Genomic DNA, 23,413 nt, shown 5'->3' on the forward strand with positions numbered 1-23,413 from the left:
CTTCGTGGTGGATCCTGAACAACAACTAGATGTTCCTAGACATTTTCTTTATGGTTCCAAGTGCGAAACAGGTGTTCTTATCTAAAACGTCAATTAGAAAATTATCTGCAGTTGTTAATCTACTGTATATTTTTGTTTGGTATATTTACTAAGTGCACTCTTTCAAAACTTATTCTATAACTTTATCAATTCATGTGAATTTTAGCTCAATTTTCAAAGTTCACTAATATTCTCAATATTTAATGCTAAATGCTTTGCTACATTGTAACTCACCTAAAACCTTTTAGTGACAAAATCCTAATATGTGGAAAAAAGCATATGCATAAAGGAATAATATTGTGAAAATGAATTTGTTATGATAAAAAATAAAGTGGAAACTTTTAGAGTATTACTTCATAGGGCAGATTTTGTAAATTGTTGTATACTGTAAAGGGTTAAATCAGCGTTTTGTGATTTTTAAGTAACTGTGAGTGAAGTTTATTCTTTAACAATGTCTACTCCATCCCCAACCCAACTCACAGCCCTATGACTACTATCTTTGCATTAGTTAAAAAGTTAGTATATAGGCATCAAACAACCTTGGCTGTAACCTATAGAATCTCTATCCATGTATCAGGTTATAGACTGGTTTTTCAAAAGTGAACAATCCTGTGATAAGTTGGAGTACCATTTAGTAATACAGCAACATTGTGTCATTTATTAGCATCATAATTCTTTGTTATGTAAGTTAAATATATCAAGAAAGAAGAGACTGTTTGGAAAAATGTGGTTCAAGTTTTATGCTATATAGTTTTGGTATGCAATACAGACAGCTAACTTTTCTTATGAAAAATACATATTTGCATGTAAACAATGATTTCAAAATACTTGAAAAATAAAATTTTAACCCAAATGAATAACTAAGAAATATAAAACAAGCACAAAATCTTAGGGAAGTCATAAAATAGTAGTGAAAGTATTAGAAGACATCTGTTTTCCAATTTCAACACTAGAATGACTAAAACTATCTACCTACAGAACTATCTGTAGATAGTATACTATCTACACTGTGCTCAACAAGCTCAGAAATTAAATATTTTTAATAATAAAAATCTGTTCTCGTTATAAACCTTGCTAACGAAAATACAATACATATAAAAATGTATAGCCATGTTATTTTCTAGTATAAATTCCTTTGAAACTATAAGTCTTTGGGGAAAAATATAAGGTAAAATTTTCCTATTTTTCCCCCTTTGAAAAACTCAGGAAAAAAGGAAGATTGAACTAATAAAATTTTATTTCTTAAATATAAATTTGACCTAAAATATTTTCTCAAACTAATTCATGAAACAGCAACTTTTACCAATACCTTTGTATACTCTCAGTTCTCATTCTGTATAAATAAAATTTTAAAATCCTTTCATAGTTCTATTAGAAATAAGTAGTAAATTTTGATATATTGTACATATACACGTGTGTGTGTGTGTGTGTGTGTGTATTTGTGTGCCTCTGGTCAACTCTAAGGATGACAGACACTGTGTAACAACACCTGGGTCAACTCTTTTAATTTATATACAAAGCAAAGAACAACATTAATGGAGATGCACAATGATTATTCAAACAAGCTATATATATATGTACAAAGGCAAACAGACACATAACAGTCTCTGCAGACTGATTGTATATAGTAAGAAAAGATCAAAAGACTTTAAAACCTAAATGACTTTTGACATACAAACTCTTCTTGAGAATGTTTGTTGTAAATGGTTTCAAAAATACAAATTATAGCCAATCAAAACATTGCTTTGGTTGGTGTATTTAAGTATCCAACTCAAAAAGCATATCAAATATTTTGGGTACTAGGCAGTTTCCAAAGTAGCATGGTAGTATTATTTGTTAAAAGGGTTCTGTTTTCAGTAACAGTACCAAGTGGAAGGGATCTGCAGATTCCAAATTGGAATAAGCTCTATCATATTCTGAAACAAGAATTAGAATGACTTGAGAATGGGCAAATAACAAAGCAAACCAATATAATTATATGGTCATTCTGACGCCAGCTCTTATACAAATTATACATGTATTTTTGTGTATGTTTGTGAGAGTTGTATGTATGTGAATGTGTGTGAGTGTGTATTCACATACACATATATACTGGAACCTATAGTAGAAAAGGAAACTAGTAGGGCCAAAAAAAAAAAAAGAAAAAGAAAAAGAAAAAAGAAAAAAAAAGAAAAAACTGGGACCTAAGTATAAATATCTCATCTTAAACTAAACAATAAGTTTATAGTTAACGAAGATTTTTTTCTATTTAAAACCCCATTTTCCTAAAGAACAAAGTAGTAAAATAAAAAAAAAAATTAAAAAATAAAAAATAAAAAAAAGAGGTCACTAAAAGACCAAGATGGGAAATGTAACATGGAATACAAGCTTGAATCTAGGAAACAAGCTCAAAAAACAGTGAAAAAAAAGTACTGGTTTAGGAGTTCAAAATTCAGTGAAACAAACTTTTTGCCAATAGACCTAGGGATCTAAGAAATAGAATTAGGGAGAGTTTACACTTACCTATATATCAGCAGATTTTTCTGGAAGAAACCCTTTTTTTTTTTTTTTTTTAACAGTAACATCCAGAGTGACAAATTGCAGGAGATTTAATGTATATAATTTCTAGGAATTAAAAGCTTAAACCCAAAAATTGTTCATCCATATATAAGAAATTATAGAATTAAAACTTAATGTATGTCAATTATTTTCAAATGTCTAAATTCCTTTGGAAATAAAAATATCAGTTTTACTTTGAAATTGCTCAACTTCTGCTATTCATATGGTCTGATTAGTGACATAAGTAGCAGCCGTTTTTCGACTTCAGTTTCATTCACTACCATTGTTTCCAAATTATCAATCTCTGCTAGTAATTATGAATTTAAGACCATATTATTATCAAAAACCTAGAGACCAATCATATATCTGAAAAGAAATACCCATTAAAAATTCTGCCTCCTGTTTATTGAGAACTATGCATTGAACATTCTGAATCATTCTAAGCCTCTGGAGAGACTGTAATGATCCATTCATGAGCTGGTATGAAATCAGTGGGAAGCAGAACAACAGAAGCAACTTTAAAAGCAACAAGCAATTATGTACCATATATACACTGTAGCAAATATTTTATATTTGAGAGTCTTTACAGCTTACATTTCCATTCCATTATTACAAGTGATGAAAAACAAAAAATTGCAAGTAGTATGCAAATTATAAATATACAGTCTTCCCACTTCACTAACCAAATTCCTACTTTCCAGTGTTACTTCCCAATTTATGCAGGAAACCTCCTGCAAAGCTGAAACTGATTAGAAAATTCTTTATATTTTAAAATAGCTCTTTCTCATTTTTAGAGAAGTCAAATAGCCAACCATCAAAATTAAGAATAAATTGAATTGTCACAGTCCATTACAGTTATTGTTGCTAGATCCACCTCATTTGCAGATGTCCAAACTTAAATTCATCTGTTCTTAAAATGCTACTTAAAACTTTGGTTGTTTTCCTGTAATATAAAAGAGAAAGTTAATTTATCAACTGATGATTGAATACAGTTTTTACTAATTAGTTTATCAAACCAAATACCGTGAACGTACCGGGTGTTTACAGATTTAAATGCATGTTACCATAGAAACTATTAAAGTAACTAGAACTGTCAAATAACAAAATGGCTCATGTTTTTAAAATATATGTAACTCATTTTAAAATATATTAAATTGTATTCCAAACCTGTTCTTCTGTTTCTGTGGCACCTAGCTTTAAAATATGTATTAATGTGTAAATCACAAGTAAAATGAATTCTAATGTACAAGTTTGTTTTAAAAAGTCTATGTCAAGCTTTTATTTACACAATAAAATGTTATTAAAGATGGAAAGTCTACAAATGAAAAAGTGACTATAGTTTATATGGCACTGAAGTTTACATTTATTCTTACAGACCATGGATTACATATCCCAAAGATCTTTGAACCGGTGGGAAAGTTGAAACATCAAGTACATTTTTTATTATTTATGCATGAGAAGTATTATAAAAAATTTTAATTCCTGCTTTAATTAACTTTAAAAAGAATTGGCTAGAGATCTAAAGTTAGGGAGTTTAATAAATATTAACATAAACTATGAACAACATAATGTTTTTTAAAAATTATAATTTGAGGAAAAAAATACTATGAATTCCAAAGAATTAGAATACCAAAAATGGAGATAGAAGGTAGTAGTGTATATCTCCCATTCGAACTGTTCTCAGTAACCTATATTCTGAATCTCATTTCAGAAGAGTCCTAGCTGCCTTTACCTATATAAAGGTATTTACGAAAACTCTAATAGGAAGTTAAATTCCAGTCAAATGTAAGTAGAGACCACAAAGAATGGGAATCATTTACTAAAAGCATAATGAGAGAAAGGTATCATACTCAGTAATCTCATGCATTATTTTATTAATCCTAACAGCCAGAGATTATCATCCTTATCAGCAATTGCAAAACTAAGGTTCAATGAGGTTAAGTGACTTGTCCAAGTTCGAACTACCGGTACACAGAATGGAGCTACAATTTGAAGCCATGTCTGATGACAAAATCCATGTCCTTTCCAATGAATAGCCTAAGAGATGCATGTATGTATTTATTATGTGTATTTATTTAGATGGAATTTGATAAGTTAACACAGAAATATAAAGGGCTAAGAATAGCAAAGACATGTTAAAGAAAAATACATGAGATGATTTGTTATAATGTATAAAAAGACTAATTGAACAGAATGGATAGCCCATTAACAGACCATGCATACATTGCCACAAAGATGTCAGAGAAGTACCCTTTCAATAAATATTTTTAAAATGACTGTATATCTATGTAGAAAAAGGTAAAACTTGATGCCCACCTCACATCATAGAGTAAAATTAATTCCAGGTGGACAATATAATTTAATTGAAAAAATAAAACTTTTAGAGTATGGGATAATATTTTCATGACCTTTCAATTAAAAATATTTCTTAAACAAAATACAGCTATTCCATTCTATTTTTTGAACAGAGTTACTTTATAATAATTGGTTATATCTTTAGATTTTTGTAGTTTTCTGAATTACTTATATCTTATAATAAGGAAGGTTAAAAATCTAGAGGTAGAGTCTGATGAAAATGTTAAAGAAAAATATTTTGTAATATAATATTACAATACAAACTTAGAAAACTACTTACTGGTTTTTGCAGTACAATGGGATGATCAGGCAGAAAGTCTGGTTTTTTTCTGCAGATGGAAACACTTGAGAGCTTCAACAGGAAATCTCTGCTGTATTTAATTCTCTCTGTAGATATTAAACATCAAATGTAATGTTAGGAAATGTAGAGCTGTCTAGATCACTTTTTGGTTCATTTCTTTCTAGATGTCCTCTATTCATTATGTAAAATGATGAGTTGTGTGTCTATGCAAAAGAGAAGGAGGAGAAAAAAGGCTTTGAAAAGCATCTACTGCCTCCAATTCTCCTTTTACATAGAAAGAAAACCAAGTAACCAAGGAAAAATGAAAGAAATATAATTAAGAAAATGGGAAATGCATGGCTTTTTTCATCTGGTTATTCAGGTCTAGTAAAATGATCTTGTATAAAATATAACCACAGTAATAACTATTGGGCAATTCAGATCCTGCCAAAATGTTACTTTAATGAGTCTATCAAGTCTCAATCAATACTAAAAACTTAACACAATAAAAATAAATTCAAGAAACATTTATTGTACATCTTACTATGTATCAGGAACTGTGCTAGGTAATAATGAATAGGACCCAAGATAGGGCCCCTATCTTCAAGGAGAACAATGTTTCAAATATCTGCAGATTTCAAATCAGAAATGATTACCAGAAACGATCACCAAGACAGATTATATGCTGTCCCAGAAGACAATGGAATAACATTTTTAAGTGCTAAAAGAAAAGAACAGTAACCCAGAATTTCATGTCCAGTGGGGGGAAAAACCCTCAGAAATACATGTGAAGGAAAGACATTTTCAGATAAAGTAAAACTGAAAGAAGCCATCACTAGCAGATGTGATCTTCAAGAAATGCTAAAGGAATTTCTACAGGCTGAAGGGAATTATACTAGATGGAAACTTTACTCTTCAGAAATGAAGAGCAAAAGAGATGGTAAATAGGTGGGTAAGTATAACAGATTCCTTTTTTTCTCTAAGTTTTATTTTAAGAAATATGTATTACTGTTAAAAGCAAAAGCCGCCACAGATAATATATAGATGAAGGGTGTGGCTATGTTTCAATACATTTTTATTTATAAAAACAGGAATTGGTCTGTAAACCATAATTTACTGACCCCCTAAACATTACATTAAAGACTACAAATTGACAGAGTGGATTTAAAAAATAAGAAGACCCTATTATATACTGTCTGCAAGAGACACATATTAAATATAAAGGCATATAAGTTGAAAGTAAATGGATATAAAAAGATATACATGAAAAGACTAGGAATAAGAAGGGTTGAATTACTATCCTTACATCCTATCAACTAACAGGTAACAATTATTAATGTGTTGTTCCTAATACACAGTTCTGAAATACATCGAGGAAAAATTAACTTACCAAAAATTTTGGGTCTGGCTTCTTTCATTTAACATTTTTGAGGTTCATCCTTAATCTGGAACATTCTATGTAGCCAAACCATCAATCAAGTGTGAGAACAGAATAAAGATATTTTCAAATATGCAAACTCAAAGAATTCACCAACCCAATACCCTTTTTTCACGAAACTCCTGGAGAATGTACTTGAGCAAAATGAGGACGTAAATCAATAAAGAAGAAAACATAAAATTCAAGAAATGGAGGTAAGTGAAGTCAGGGAAAATAGCCAAGTAGAGAACTCTAAAAGTCTTTCACTCCACAAAAACAACAAGTAAGCTCATAAAAACTGTCAGAATCAACTTTCTCAGAACCCTGGACTCTAACCCAAAGCCTGTAAAAACCAGGGGAATACTTAGTGAAGAAAAAAAAATAGCTAAATTTGGGGAAAATTTTGTGGCATTTAACTTACCTGGGACCATCCCCCAGATAGGCCATGGCCTTGAAGACAACAGCCCTCATTACTTTTATAGGTTCCCAGAACTGGAGGGAGTAGTACAGACTTTATTCTCAAAAAATTATGATTATTTGTTTTGACCTTTCTTATAGTTCCCTGAGGAACCACCTTGAGAAGCTTGCCTGTACTTCACAACTAAGAATTCTCCTAGCATTAAAGCTGCTGCCCAGAGTCCATTTGTCCAAACATTTACAGGAAAATGTATCAGTTGCTTCCACCTGAGACAAGGGATAACAATTGGAGCAAACATTAGGCATAACAAAAAGTTTTGGAGGAAAAACTGAAAAAACAGGATGCTTTGAGGTAGAAGGGCACTGAAAGAATCCCAAATATTCTTTCTAGAAGCCCACATGCATGTCAAAGCTAGGCTCATGTTCACAGAAAAACTTGAGAAGATCCTAAGCACTCACTCCTGGCTGACTTTCAGATTCCTGCCAAGCAGGAAATGAAGGTGAAGGCAGAATTGAGGTAATACCTCAAAATACATAGAGGCCTTATGCAAAGGCTGAAAGAGGGGCTTCTTTGTTTTTCAGTTTGGTATGGTTCTAGACATTGAAGGCAATTATGTCAAATCACTAGCTGACCACTAAGATAACAGAACAGAGACTTCCATGGTCATGCATGACAAAGAATATAGATTTTACAATATTAGTTTGGAAAAGTCACTAAGCTAACAACAACTACTACAACAAAGAGCAACAACAAACCCAAGGGAAGGAAGAAAATCTGACTTCCAGAGCAGCCACATTTATAACATTCAAACTGTCCAGTTCTCAACCACCACAACAAAAATTATAAAGCATGCAAAGAATGAAGAAAGGATGGGCTCATTCACTGGAAAAAAAGAAATAGAAATTTTCAGTAAGGAAGCCAAGACATTGAATTTACTTGTGAAAGGCTTTCAATATACTATTTTAAATATGCTCAAAGAGCTAAAGAAAATTATGAGAAGAGTGTCTCATTAAATAGAGAACATCAATAAAGAGATGGAACTTATAAGAAGAAGCCAGATAGAAATTATTGAGAAGTACAATAATGGAAATGACAAATTCATGAGAGGGTTTCAACAGCAGATTTGAGCAGGTGGAAGAAAGAATCAGCAAATTTAAAAGTAATTCAATTAACATTATTCAGTCTGAGGAGTAGAAAGAAAAAAGAATAAAGAAAATGAACAGAGCCTAAGACACTTATGGATTACCATCAAGCATACCAACAAATAAATAATGGGAGTCCCAGGAGAAGAGAGAGAAAAAGGAGAAGAAATGATATTTGAAGAAATCGTGGAATAAAATTTCCAAAATTTAACAACAAAAAAAGAATCTATACATCTAAGAAGTTCAACAAACTACAAATAGAATGCAGACAACCCCCAACTTATGATGGTTTGACTTACAATTGTTTGACTTTATGATGATGTGAAAGCAATTCAAGATTTCCAACTTTAAGCACTGGTGATTCTCTGACCAAAGACTCTCTGGGCCAAAGACTCTCATAACCAACATATTATATTTTCAACTTATGATGGGTTTATTGGGAAGTAATCCCACCATAAATTAAGGAGCATCTATCTGTACAATAAAAGAGATTCTTCACACATAGATACATCATAATCAATCTGTCAAAGTCAATGAAAATCTTGAGGTCAGAAAGACAGTAGCAATTCATCACTTACAAGAGATTATCTATCAGATAAACAGCTGATTTCTCATCAGAAACTATGGATGTCAGAAGTCATGTGATGACATATTTAAAGTGCTGAAATCAAAAACATGTCAATCAAGAAATCTATATCTGACAAAAGCTCCTTCAAAAATGAAGCAGAAATGGAGACATTCACAGATAATCAAATACTGACAGTTTACTGCTTGTAAACTTGTCTTACAAGAAATGCTAAAGGGAATCCTTCAGACTTAAAGGATAGTACACAACTAAAATCCACATGAGGAAATAAAGAACACCAGTAAATGTAACTACACAGGTAAATATAAAAGCATCAATAAATTTTCAGTATGAAATTCATCCTTTTCTCCCATATGATTTAAAAGACAAGTGCGTACAAATGCATAATTATAAATCTAGGTTGATAGATTACAGAATGTGTAAAGATGTAATTTATGACAACAACAACATAAAGGTGACTTTAGAAATATATATAGGAGCAATGTTTTATATAACATTGGAACTAAGTTGATATTAATTCAAACTAGTTTGTTATATATTAAATTAATACCCAACACAGCAACTAGGAACATAAAAAATATAGTAAAGCAAACTAAAAGGATATAAAAATAGTATACTAGAAAATATCTATTAAACACAAAAATATAATGGAGGAATTAAGTAACAAAAAAAGACGTATAGAAGACAAATAGCAAAATGGGAGGATTAAGTCCTTTTTTATCAGTTAATTACATTAAATATAAATGTACTAAACTTTTCAATTATTATAAAAGGCAGAGATTGGTAGAATGAATTTTTAAAAATCATCTAATTATATTCTGTCTACAAGAGACTCATTTTGGATCCAATGACAAAAATAAGTTGAAACTGAAAGACTGTAAAAGATATTCAATTCAAGCAGTAACCAAAAGAGAGCTGAAGTGAGTATACTAACATTAGACAAAAATAGACATTAAGACAAAAATTGTTATAAGAGACAATGGACATTTATGCCATGATAAAAGCATCAATTCATCAAGAAGATATAAGAATTATAAGCACATATATACCCAACAACAGAAAGAAAAACACAGAATTAAGCACAGAAACGGACATTTTAACATTAATAACTGGAGACTACAATATCCCATTCTCAATATTGGATAGGAAAACTTAACAGAAGATCAACAAGGAAACAGAATATGAACACCACAACCCAACTAACCTAATTACATATATACAACACTTTACCCAACAACAGCAGAATATACATTCTTCTGAAGCACACATAGAACCACAGCACACATGTTCCACACACATGGAACATTCTCCAGGATGAACTCATATGTTAGGCCACAAAAGAGTCTCAATAAATTTTAAAAAGATTCAAATCATACAAAGTATGCCCTATGACCACATTGAAATAAAACTAGAAATCAAAACCAGAAGTAAACTGGAAAATTCACAAATATGTGTAAATTAAAACACACTCTTATACAGCCAGTGCATCAAAGAATAAACAACAGGGGACTTAGAAAATATGTGACAAATGAAAGCAAAGTCACAACATATCAAAATTTATGAGATGCAGCAAAAACAGTGTTCAGATCATAGTTTATAGCTATAAATGTCTATATTAAAAAAGAAGAAATAACTCAATATCTAACATTACACATCAAGGAACTAGGAGAAAAGAGCAAACTAAATCAAATACTAGAAAAAAATGAACTAAATAATAAAGATCAGAGTGAAGAGAAATGAAATAGAGACTATAAAAACAACAGAGAAAATCAGCAAAATCAAAAGTTGGTTTTTTCAACCCAAATGTCCAACAATGATAGACTGGATTAAGAAAATGTGGCACATATACACCATGGAATACTATGCAGCCATAAAAAATGATGAGTTCATGTCCTTTGTAGGGACATGGATGAAATTGGAAATCGTCATTCTCAGTAAACTATCACAAGAACAAAAAACCAAACACTGCATATTCTCACTCATAGGTGGGAATTGAACAATGAGAACACATGGACACAGGAAGGGGAACATCACACTTTGGGGACTGTTGTGGGGTGGGGGCAGGGGGGAGGGATAGCATTGGGAGATATACCTAATGCTAGATGATGAGTTAGTGGGTGCAGCGCACCAGCATGGCACATGTATACATATGTAACTAACCTGCACATTGTGCACATGTACCCTAAAACTTAAAGTATAATAATAATAATAATAATAATAAAGAATTCACCAACCAAGTCTCTGCTGTCTTTAGGCGACTCACCAAAAAAAAAAAAAAAAAAAAAAAGTTGGTTTTTTGAAAAGATAAAAACTAAAAAACCTTTACCAAGACTGATTAGGAAAAAAATGACTCAAATTACTAAAATAATAAACAACAATGGTCTTGCATCCTGCAACTTTGTTGAATTTATTTTTATTAGCTCTAATAGTTTATGTGAATTCTCTAGGATCTTCTATATACACAGATGCTTCTCAACTTACAATGGAGTTATATCCTAATAAACCCATTATAAGTTAAAAATAGCAAAAGATGAAAATGCATGGCTGACTAGGAGTGGCATCTTGCTGATGCTGCCCAGCATCATGAGAAAAGTACAGTTTCTACTGAACAGATATTGTTTTTGAACTATCGTAAAATCAAAAACTCATAGGTCAAACCATCCTAATTGGGGAACATCTGTATAGGACTGTGTTCTCTGTGAATAGAGATGCTTTTACTTCATCTTTCCCAACTTAAATACCATTTATTATTTTTCTTGCCTAACTGCTATGGCTAGAACTTTCAACATAACATTGAAAAAAAAAACAGTGAAAGTGGGCACCCTTATCTTGTTCTTGATGGCGTGTTGTGTTTTGTCAAATGCTTTTTCTTCAATTGAGATGATCATGTGTTTTCCCCTGAATCCTGTTAATGTGGTCTATTATTACTGATTTTGATATGTTGACTCACCCTTGCATTCTTGAGATTAATCCCACTTGGACATGGTATATAATCTTTTTACTATGTTGATAATAAAAAGTTGTTAGTATTTTATTGAGAATTTTTGTATCTATATTTGAAGGGATATTGGCTACAGTTTTCTTTTCTTCTGATGTCTTTGGCTTTGGGTATCAGAATAATACTGGCCTCACTGGAAGTGTTACCCCTCTTCATTTTTTTGGGAATAGTTTGAGGATTAGTGTTAATTGTTCTTCAAATGTTTAGTAGAATTTACTGGTGAGAAGCAATCTAGTCCTGAACTTTTCTTTGTTGGGAGGTTTTTAATTACTGATTCAATCTTCTTACTTGCTATAGGTTTGTTCAGATTTTATATTTCTTCTTGAGTTAGTTTTGGTAAATTCTGTGTTCCTAATAATTTTTCTATTTTATCTAGGTTATCTAGTTTTTGGCATACAACTAACTGTTCATAATATTCTCATAATGTTTTTCATTTTCATAAATTCATAGTAATGTCCCCCACGAAATAAATTTATTTTATATATGATCAATGAATAATAAAAATATTCCATTTACAATAGCATCAAAAAGAATACAGTACTTAGGAATAAATTTAACCAAGGAGGTACATGACTTGTACACTGAAAACTGTAAAATATTGCTAAAAGAAGTTAAAGAATACCTAAATGGGAAGATTTCTTATATTTATGGATTGTCAGATTTAATATTGTTAAGTTGGCAATATTCCTCTCGAAGTGATCTATAAATTCAATGCTATCCCTATCAAATTTCTAATGGCCTCTTTTGCAGAAATGGAAACGTTGATCTCAAAATATCAAATGGAATTGCAAAGACCCCTAAATAGCCAGAACAATTTGGAAAAAACAAAGTTAGAAGACTTACACTTCCCAATTTTAACAGTTACTACAAAGCTATAGTAATCAAAAAAATGTGGTACTGACATAAGGGCAGGCATATAAAACAAGAGAACAGAATTAAGAGTCCAGGAATAAACACATTAAACACATACACCTATAGTCAACTGATTTTCAACAAAGGTGCCAAGTCCATTCAATGAAAAAAGAATAGCCTGTTTTACAAATTACAATGGGACAAGTGGATACCCACATGACAAACAATGAAGTTGGACTTTTATTTCCCATCATATATAAAAATTAACTCAAAATAGATGAAAGACCTAAATGCCAGAGCTAAAACTATAAAACTCTTAGAAGGAAACGGGTAAATCTTAATGACCTTAGATTTGGCAATGATTTGTTAGATATGACACCAAAAACACGAGCAACAAAAGGAAAAATAGTTAAAATTCATCAAAGCTAAAAAATTTGTGCATTAAAACACCCTATCAAGAGAATAACACAATCTCCAGTAGAGAATGAAAAGACAACATATATATATATATATATATATATATATATATATATATATATGCACACACTGGAAGGAGAACGGTGGCAGGAAGGAGAATAATAGATAATAGATAAGAGTCTAATATCCAGAAGTCTTGCAACTCAATAACAAACAACCCAGTTAAAATATCGTTAAACAACTTGAATAAAGCATTTATCCAAAAAAGAAATAGAAATAGCCAACAAGCACACGAAAAAACAGTATCATAATCATAAGAAAATGCAAATCAAAACCACAATGAGATACCACTTGTCACCCACTAGGATTGCTTATAATAAAAAGAGATAATAATAGCAAGAATATTGAGAGGTTGGAAACCCTAGTACCTTGCAACTAAGAATGTAAAATGGTAGAACTGCTGTGAAAAACAATTTGGCAGTTTCTTAAAATGTTAAACACACAACTACCAATGATCCAGCAAGTCGGCTCCTAGGTATATGCCTGAGAGAAATGAAAACAAGTGTTGAAACAAAAACTTGTACGCAAATGTCCACAGCAATGTTATTCACAATAGCCAAGAAGTGAAAACAACTCAAATGTGCGTCAGTTGAGAAATGGATAACAAAATGTGGCATAATCCACACAATGGAATATTATTTAGTCATAAAAAGGAATAAACTACTAATAGTGCTAAAACATGATGAACCTCGAAAACCTTATGGAAAGTGATAGAAGCCAGACTCAAAAGGTCACATATTGTTCACAAGAGAAAGGTAAATGTGATGGATATCTCAATTACCCTTATTTGATCATTACACATTGTACACAGTTATGAAAATATCACGTGCCCTCAATTATTTTAATTGATATAAAATATGTACAGCTATTATATATCAATTTAAAAAATAAATTGAAAAAAGGTGACAAATTGTATAATTCCATTTATATGATATGACCAAATAGCTAAATCCAAAGAGACAGAAATAGCTTAGTGTCTACTACACGGCCTAAGCAGAGAGAAGAGAAAGTAGTAACAGCTTAATGAGTAAGAGGTTTCTTTCTAGGGTGATAAAAATGTTCTGAAATTGGTAGTATTGTTGCACAACAATTGTGAATGTACTAAAAGCCATTTAATTGTACATTTTTAAATGGTTAAAATGGTGACTGGGTGAATTCCACTTCAATTTTTTAAAAAAGAAACCAAAGGATTATAAAGGGATATCCCAAGATAATAACAAAAGTCCACTCCGGAAAAATAGCTGCACATTAGTACTAAAGAACAACTAGTCCATATTGGAATAGGATAATGGAGTATTCTGAAAGGAATGTCCCATGTAAGGAAAAAAAGAACTGATATACTTGAGCATAAATAGTATAAAACAAGTGTGACAGAGTTGTTGGAGCATTTTAGTAAAAGAGTTAACAATAGATAACATAGAAAAATAAGGCAAACATTCGCTTTAGAAAAAACAATAAATTGCATGAAAAGGGAGATGTGCACTTCTTGGCTAAGCAGTTATATTTTACACAGTCATAGTAGTATAAAGAGTGAGTAACACTTTAATTGAAACTTGTGAAATAACTATGTGGTGGGGAGATGAAAAGGTGAAGAAGTGAAGAAACTGATGTGAAAGATGTAAGTTCTCATTTACCAAGATAAAACGTCAATATAAAGTTTTCAAAAATTAAGGAATTTGGAAATAATTGTATTTAGAAATATGAGGATAAATATTAGAAGAAAAAAATTAATGGTCTTTTCATACTTCAAACTTTCAAACTACATACATTAATTGACAAAAATTTGGAAACTAAAATCATTTTATTTTATTTTTAAAATAGCTAGTGTGGGAGACACTATTGGTTCTCCCCTAGAGCAGTTTTTTCTTTTTGCTTCAGTAATAGAATTAACTGTATTGCTAAAGACTATGTTTCCCAGTCTACCCTGCCAGTAGGCACAGTATGACCAAGTTCTGGCAATGTGATGTAAGTGGAAGTACTATGTGCAACTTCTGGGTCATACTCTTAAGGGAAACTTCCTTTCCCCTTTCCTCCTTCCTAATGGCTACACAGGAACATGATGGCAGGAGCAGAGGCAGTTATCTTGGGACCATGAGATGGAAGCCATGTGTTGAGGATGGCATAGCAATAAGATAACAGAACAGTGGGAAAATAGAAACTCCACAGGGCAAAATCATTACAACAGTTCAGAATTTTACGTGATATAGAAAATCTAGTAATAAACTCCTATCTTGTTTAAGCCATTGTATTCTGGTCTCTCCTTGAAAGCAGTCAAAGTGGTAGCCTGACTCATACAGATAGAAATCAATCTAAAAATATATAATAAAATTTCATATAAGTTTGCATCTAAGTGATAAAGTAATATTAACTTTATATGAATGCTAAGACATTCAATGATAAAATTGGGAATTATGATAAAATTTTACCTTTTTTAACTGGAGACTGCTGTTGCTGTTGCTCATTAAGACCTTGAGAAAAGGCTTGCATTCCATTCGTCTTACACTGTTAAACATGAAGAAAATAAACTTTTTAACTCAGGTTTTAAAATTTTATATAATTAGTTTAACTACCCAAAAATATTTTCCTAATAATAAATGCATTTAGTAGGAGCTAAGTAATAAGCAATCATTATAAGTCTGCTTATTTAAAATGAGTGACAAAAACATCTTTCAAAATATATTCACATATATCTACAGTGTTTTTGGCATTATTATAATTATTGTTGAAAAGGAATATAAAACTAAAGATGAATTTTATTGTCCTAAACATAAATAATTCCATAGCCATTAAAAGTATTTTTTCTTGACAAAAATGCCATTCAGAAAATTTAATTGATGAAAACAACACATTTTTATTCACAAAAATTCTGCAATAATACTAGAGTATTTACTTTTTTAATTTCTGAAGTAGAGACTGATGTCGCTTTATAAGCCCATGGACTGTTTCACCTAATGCCTTGGAAATAAGAGAAATAAGAAAAATTGATGTATCCAATGAGAGGAAGAAAATCAGAAACATTGGTAGAGCTCTATGTCTTGAAGAGAGACGCCTTAGTGCAGAGTTTTTCCAGTCTCACTTGCAAGACCATCTTTATGATAAGATTGGCTAAGCTAATCTGATGATATTTTAAAAATCCATTTTTACCTAAATCTTTTTCTTCTGATCCCATGCTCACCAAGACATACTCAGATTCAATTTAGCTTTCCATTAATCTCCCTAGAAGTAAACAATATACCAGTTGTACCAATAAGAGGAACCCAGAACGCAAGACATCAAGATTTCTCATTATAAAATAATTGGTGTTCTGATTTTATAAACCAGTTTTACAAACTTGGTTAATACTATCTACCCCTGAGAGATTATCTCCTCTTGTGCTGATGAAAATCAGTTTGCAAACCATCCCTGAATTAAGGTAAATCATGAAGGTAGGTTTCTTTGGAGACATCTATCCTTAAAAATAAATATCTCTGCTCCATCAATCATTATATTGACAAGTTGTAAGCCATTCCTTAAATTTCTGTGAATGCTAACTACTCCACCTAAAGGCAGTAGGACTAATTATCTAATGCTATGACACAATAAAGTCTATGGAGATAATTCTACACTATTGAAACAAGAATGTAGAAAATTCTTGAAACAAGAATGTAAAAAGAAATCAAGTTTTAGTAGAGCTTTTTAAGTAGAGAAGAAAAAATGGAAAATGCCTAAGATTTGGGTTCTCCAAAGTTCTTCTAGACTGTTGTATTTAATTAACTATAAAATGGTATTCTAAAAATTAAAAAAAAAACAATTTCTTGCCTCCAGAAATTTTAGCAGATGCACATTTCACTAACTGTGTAACATCTACTTAAATGCAAGATCTAAAATCAAACTTGAAGGTAAAATTGTACCTTGTCACGTCTGTACATATTAAAAACTTAAGATACTGATTATTTCAAATAATAGCATGTAAAAAGTACACCTACAAAAAGTTTTATACAGTGATTATCTATATGTTATCTCATTTAATTATAATCCTATAAGGAATAAGGCAAGTGCTATGATCACTATGTTATAGGTAAGGAAAATCAGACCAGAAGAGTTTGGTGACCAAGCCAAAAGTACACAGATAAGAAACAGCTGAGCTAGGTTTTGAAACTCAAGGCTACTATGTAAATTTGTGAAGGGTATGCATCTAAAGGGTTACCATTCACCACAGAAATGCTGTATATTTTCTAGCAGAGAGCAGCAAAGTATCTTACTCAAAAAAAAGAAAACTTGTATTTTTCTATAATTTTTCATTCCTCTTCTAATTCTTGCAAAGGTGCCAAATGTGTAGTAGTGGACCTGTTGAACTCATTCATTTAACAAACACAGAATGCCTATGACATGACAAGCACTGTGCTTTGTGTAAGGAAATACAAAGATGAACATGACATTCCAGTATCTGTTCTCAGAGACTCACAAACTAAAAGGCAGAAAAATAAAAGAGCAAATCATAATAAAATTTGAGAAGCTCTGTAATAAAGATATGCAGAAAGTACAATAAAAGGACTGAGTCAGGGTATCGAACTTGGCTTAGAAATGCCAGGAAAGGCTTTACATACGAGATGATGCTTATACTGACTCTTGAAGGATCAGTAGGAGTTAGCCTGGCAAACTGATGAAAAATTAATGTTTATGGAATAAAGGAATAGCCTTGTACTGAAGAGCATAGGAAAATATGGCTAGTTCAGGAAATGGAAAAGGTTAAACAGAGGAGTAAAGCAGGATAAGCATCAAGTTTCTTATAATTTTATTCAAATCAAGTGCTCTTTGCAATGGCACAATTCCCCAATATGCATGCCCAGATTTTCTATTTAGACTTTTTGTATTTTTTTGAGACAGTGTCTTGCTCTGTCACCCAGGCTGGAGTGCAGTGCCGTGATCATAGGTCACTGTAACCTTGAACTCCTGAACTCAAGTCATCCTCCCAACTCAGCCTCCTGAGGAGCTAGGACTACAGGCATATACCACCATATCCAGCTACTTTTCAAAAGTTTTTGTAGAGACAAGATCTTGCTACCTTGCCCAGGCTGGTCGCAAACTCCTGGGCTCAAGTGATCCTCCCACCTCAGCCTTCCAAAGTGCTAGGACTACAAGTGTGAGCACCCCATCTGGCCCTTTTATATTCTATAGCAAGAATGTTCCCAGCCTCTTGTCACTCGTCTTAAACAAATGTATACCACTCAGATTAGGAAAGAGAATAAAAGAGACAAATGCGTATCACTCTCCATTCCTAGAATGAAAAGTTAAAGTGTGAGATTTCTAGGCAATATCAAAAGACAAAAGGTAAACAGGAAAAAAAATTACAATTTGTATCTTAAATGGTTTCACCTAAAAGAGCTCCCAGGAAAACAATTTTTAAAAAAATAAAAAAGCCTATAGAAGAGAATGGGCAAAGGACAAGAAATGGTAACACAGAGGAGAGGAAATCCAAATGACTCTGAAACAGATCAAAATTAGCCACATATTCTTGATACTCTTCTCATCACGAGGTACATTCTGTATCTCCTTCACTTAAATCTTGGCAAAATCTATGACTGCTCCTATCAATGTACATTTCAGAAGTGACACAGTGCTAGTTTCCAGTCCCAGATATTAAGAGACTGGCAACTTCTATCTCCTGTCCCTTTGAACATTAGTCTTGGAACCCACATATAGTGTTATAAGAAGCCCAAGCCACTTGGAAAGGCCATTTGTAGGTGCTCATTCCAGTTCATAGTACCAGCTGAGCTCCAAGCCAATGGCCAGTATTAATTGACAGCCATGTGAGTGAGCCATTTTCATCATCCAGTCCAGTCAAGCCTTTAAGTGCTTCCTGTCCTCGATGCTAACTAACTGCAACTACATGACTACACTAAAGTGAGATAGGGCCAGCTGAGTCCAGTCATCCCAGGAGACCTTGAAAGATAAAAATAAGCTATTGTTTTAAGCCAAAATTTTCAAATACTTTGTTATGAAGAAATAATGAAAAACAGGTTAAAGGAAGTTGTTCATAAAGAAAGATAATACCAGACAGAGCCATGGATTTACACAAAGAAATAAAAAGTTCTAGAAAGGCAATAAATGAAAGTAAAATAAAATTCTTTCTTTTGGTTTTTAAAGTTAAAAGATAACACAGAAAGAAAAAAAACATTAGTAATGATTGTGTGTTTACAGTCCAAACAAAAGTAAAATTATCATCATAATAAGCACAAGAATGTAAGGGTGGTCTCTACAAAAAAAGTTGCTAGATCTAATAATTGAGTTTAACAAAATCACTATACAAAATCAATTATTTTTCTAAACCCTAGCAACCAACCAGTAAAATTTAAAATTTACAAAAAATACCATTTACAACAGTATCGAAATATCTGAAACACTTATAAATTTTATAAATGATGTTCAAAAGCCCTATGCTGGAAAATACAAAGAATCAAGGGATATGTCATGTTAATAGATCATAAGATGTCAATTCTTCCCATATTAATCTATAAATTCAATCAAAATGCCAATAGACTTTTTGTAGAAAATGACAAGCTCACTTAAAATTTATATGCAAATGCAAAAGACCTAGAATTGTAAAGATAAATTTTAGAAACGAAGTTAGTGACCTTTCACAACCTGGTTTCAAGACATCATAAAGCTACAGTAGACTATAAAGTGTAATATTGACATAAAGATAGACATAAATCAACAGATCATAATAGTTTTGAAATAAATTAACGCATGTATGATATACTGATTTTTCAATGAACTTTTGCAGTTCAATAATAAAAAGACAAACAACCCAAATAATAGAAATAGGCAAAAAGATATGAACAGACACACCATCAAAAAAAAATTTTTTAAAGAAAGAAAAACGGAAAGAAAACCAGATGTCAAAGAAGTTCATGGTAAGATGCCAAATCTCACTAAACATTAGGAAAATGTTAATTTAAATACAATGAGATACCACTACTTACACACTAAAATGGCTAAAAATAAAAAGATTGACCATACTAATGTTGGCAAGCTGTGAAGCATCTGGAGCTCCCTCATATTACTGATGAGAAGGTAAAATGGCCACTTTGGAAAACATTTTATGATATCTTATAATGCTAAACAAACTTACTATATGATCTATCAATTCCACTCCTGGGTAGTATGTGTATTTCCACACAAAGATTTGTACATGATAGTCTATAGTAGCATTATTTATAATATCTAAAAACTAGATACAATCCAATGTTGTCAACTGATGAATAAACAAACTGTTGTATATTTAAAGTAGGACACTATTCCACATTAAAAAAAAAAAACAACTACTGATATATACAACATGAAAGGATCTCATAAACATAACGCTGAGCAAAAGAACCCAGCACCAAGGAATATACATTATATTTTTCATTTATATGAAACTCTAGAACAGTAAAAACTAACTTATCATTAAAAGAAGTGGATCAGTGGATGTGTGGGGCAAGAAGGAGGGCAAGGGGTTAGTGTTAAGTGTAAGTGGTAAATTATTGCAAGGGGATATAAGGACATTTTGGAGGAAGATGGAAGATTTTCATTGTGGGGTTCATTACATAGGATAAATATTTCTCAAAAGTCATTGAACAAATGAGTTCACCTTACTATATGTAAATTATACCTCAATAAAGGTAGGTTTGAAAATATATCAAGTATCTCTAACATAGGTTCTAATAGCCTTTGCATTATAATTGAAGCAGCAGACAAAACTGTACGTTTAGAAGTAATATAATTCATAATTTGATTTTTCTCTATAAAACTGCAATGTTAACATATTAATTTTTTACATATAAAGTGAAAGAAGGTCAATGGTTCCAAAAAGTAATGAATATTACTGTTGTATTTAATTAGGGAAATGTTAGCTGCTAGAACAAATACAACATTTCTATGACTTATAGAAAACTCATAATAAAGCCAGAGTAATTAAGATATCATGATATTGATTATACAGAGATACAAAAATGATCACTAGAACAGAATAAAGAGCCCAGAACAGATATATCTATATGAAAAATTATTATATAATTAAGATTCCACTATAAATCAGTGTGGAAAGGATGAATTATTCAATAAATTATGCTTTACAATCAGTTGCTTATAGGAGAAAAACTAGACTTCTATCTTACACCATCCAAAAAATCACCTTGAGGTAGACTACACACCTAAATATGAAAGCAAATCTTCAAAGCTTTTGGAAGAATATATAGAAAACATCTTTTAATTTTGGAAATGGGAAGACTTTTTAAAAGTGAAATCCTAAAGAAAAACATTGATAATATCACTACATTAATATTTAAAACTTTTAAACAAAAAATGCCACATAAAAAATGACTCTCTAGCAGACCATATTCCTGGAAAAGAAAATATTTTTATGCACATAAGAAAAATAATTAGAATCCAGAACATATTTTAAAGGCATATAAATCAAAAAGAATAAAATCCTGGAAAAATGGGATAATAATTTGAATTGGCAATTCACAAAAGAGGAAATCCAAATGGTCAAACTAAACATATGAAAAGATGCTCTACTTCACAAGTAATAGAGAATTAAAAATTAAAACCAATCAAAATATATAATTTCTCATCCACTGTCTCACCCAATGTTCAAGTCTGACAATAGTAAGGTGAGGACGTAGACAAATCAGAGCCCCTGTTCATACAAATCGCTTTGAAGAGTAATTTGGCAGTATCTAAAAGTTGAAATTAAGAATACTTAGTAATTCTACTCTAACTTTATGCCACAGAAAACTTCTCAAACATGTAAAAATGAAACATATAGATGGCAGTCACAATAGCATTTATTATAATATAGAAACAAGCGCCCATCAACAGAAAATGGAAAAAAAATGTGGTATAGTCACATATATTAAAAGATTGTTCTACATCAGTTCATATTTAACTGCTTTATTCATTGTAAAGTTGCCTAGTATTCCATTTACAAATATACTTATGGTTGTGCATGCATAGTCTATTCCTGGATAAGAAATAGTATCTAGAGGCCAGGCACAGTGGCTCACGCCTGTAATCCCAACATTTTGGGAGGCCGAGGCAGGCAGATCACCTGAGATTGGAAGTTCAAGACCAGCCTGGCCAATATGGTGAAACCCCATCTGTACTAAAAATACAAAAAAAAAATTAGCTAGGCGTCGTGGTGGGTGCCTATAATCCCAGCTACTCGGGAGGCTGAAGCAGGAGAATCGCTTGACCCCTGGAGGTGGAGGTTGCAGTGAGTCGAGATTGTGCCATTGCACTCCAGCTTGGGCAACAAGAGTGAAACTCCATCTCAAAAACAAAACAAAACAAAACAAAAGACAGAGAGAGAAAGAAATAGTATCTAGGTAAGAAACTGGTACAATGCATCTGGCTAAGAAACTGGTGCAATGCTTACTTCTGATCAGAGGAAATAGGAGACTGGGACAGAGATTGGAGGGAAACTTTTCAATAAATGTCATTTTGTATATTTTGAATTTTAAACTTTGTGACTAATTTACTTAGTCAAAAAATTAAAATTTGTAATAAAATGTTAAAGCAAAGATGACAAAATCCTATTTACGTAAAACAAATAAAACAATTATATTTATCATAGCAAAAGTACAAATATATTCATGGAAAAAATAAATTGAGGATAGTTATCTATGGGCAGGATGGGAAGGAAATACCATGGTAGAAGCATATATATAGAGTTTGTAACTATATGTGAAGTTGTTTTTCTTTAAACTTTTTTAAAGCAAATATAGCAAAATGTTTAGACTTAAAAATGCTGGGTGACAGATAAATGGGTGTTACATTATCTTTAACATATGTACATAAATTTTTATAAAGTATATAAGCATAGTATCTGGCACATAATAGCCATCTAACACATGTTACTTTCCAATCTATAATATTTCCTTCTGTTATAATTTCTAAGACTTACTCTGCTAACTCCACTTTGTATGCACTGAGTGTTGCATGGATATTCATTTTGAAAGTTGAAAGGGAACACTGCTCCTGTTAGGAGAGGAAGAAAACAATTTCATATATCTATTATTTCAATAAATAATATAATCAACTAAAAAGCTTAAGTATCCAAGATATTCTTGGCACTGTTTTGAAATGTGTTCTGATAGTTCATTTATTCAACATTCATCCAACCTTATGAAATGTCAGATGCTGTGTTAAAAGGATGGACATACAAACATGAAAAGAGTTCAGAGATAAGAGTTCACAGTCTATTTTAAAAGACAAGTTCATATATAATGTTTCACAGTCTATTTTAAAAGACAAGTTCATATATAATGATTATAATACAATTTG

The 23,413-nt window shown here is 31.6% G+C and overlaps 2 protein-coding genes across 3 annotated transcripts in view; one reads left to right on the forward strand and one right to left on the reverse strand.

Moving 5' to 3' along the window:
- The window catches only part of NECAB1 (N-terminal EF-hand calcium binding protein 1), a 169,187-nt gene extending 165,281 nt beyond the window's left edge, over nt 1-3,906 (forward strand). Inside the window, exon 13 of the mRNA XM_009455618.5 lies at nt 1-3,906. Within this exon, the coding sequence (XP_009453893.3) occupies nt 1-29 (29 nt within the window). The 3' untranslated portion in view covers nt 30-3,906.
- The window catches only part of C8H8orf88 (chromosome 8 C8orf88 homolog), a 27,212-nt gene continuing 6,759 nt past the window's right edge, over nt 2,961-23,413 (reverse strand). The window contains exons 3-6 of one of the 2 annotated variants that reach the window (XM_519853.9): nt 23,034-23,107; nt 15,529-15,604; nt 5,213-5,319; nt 2,961-3,520 (exon numbers count right to left, since the gene is read on the reverse strand). In XM_519853.9, coding sequence (XP_519853.2) covers nt 3,497-3,520; nt 5,213-5,319; nt 15,529-15,604; nt 23,034-23,107 — 281 coding nt within the window. In that variant the 3' untranslated portion in view covers nt 2,961-3,496. The remainder of the gene's footprint in view (nt 3,521-5,212; nt 5,320-15,528; nt 15,605-23,033; nt 23,108-23,413) is intronic. The other variant, XM_016959660.4, reaches the window with a different exon arrangement.

Source organism: Pan troglodytes, chromosome 7, assembly GCF_028858775.2.
Source record: "Pan troglodytes isolate AG18354 chromosome 7, NHGRI_mPanTro3-v2.0_pri, whole genome shotgun sequence".
Classification (NCBI taxonomy): Eukaryota; Metazoa; Chordata; class Mammalia; order Primates; family Hominidae; genus Pan; species Pan troglodytes.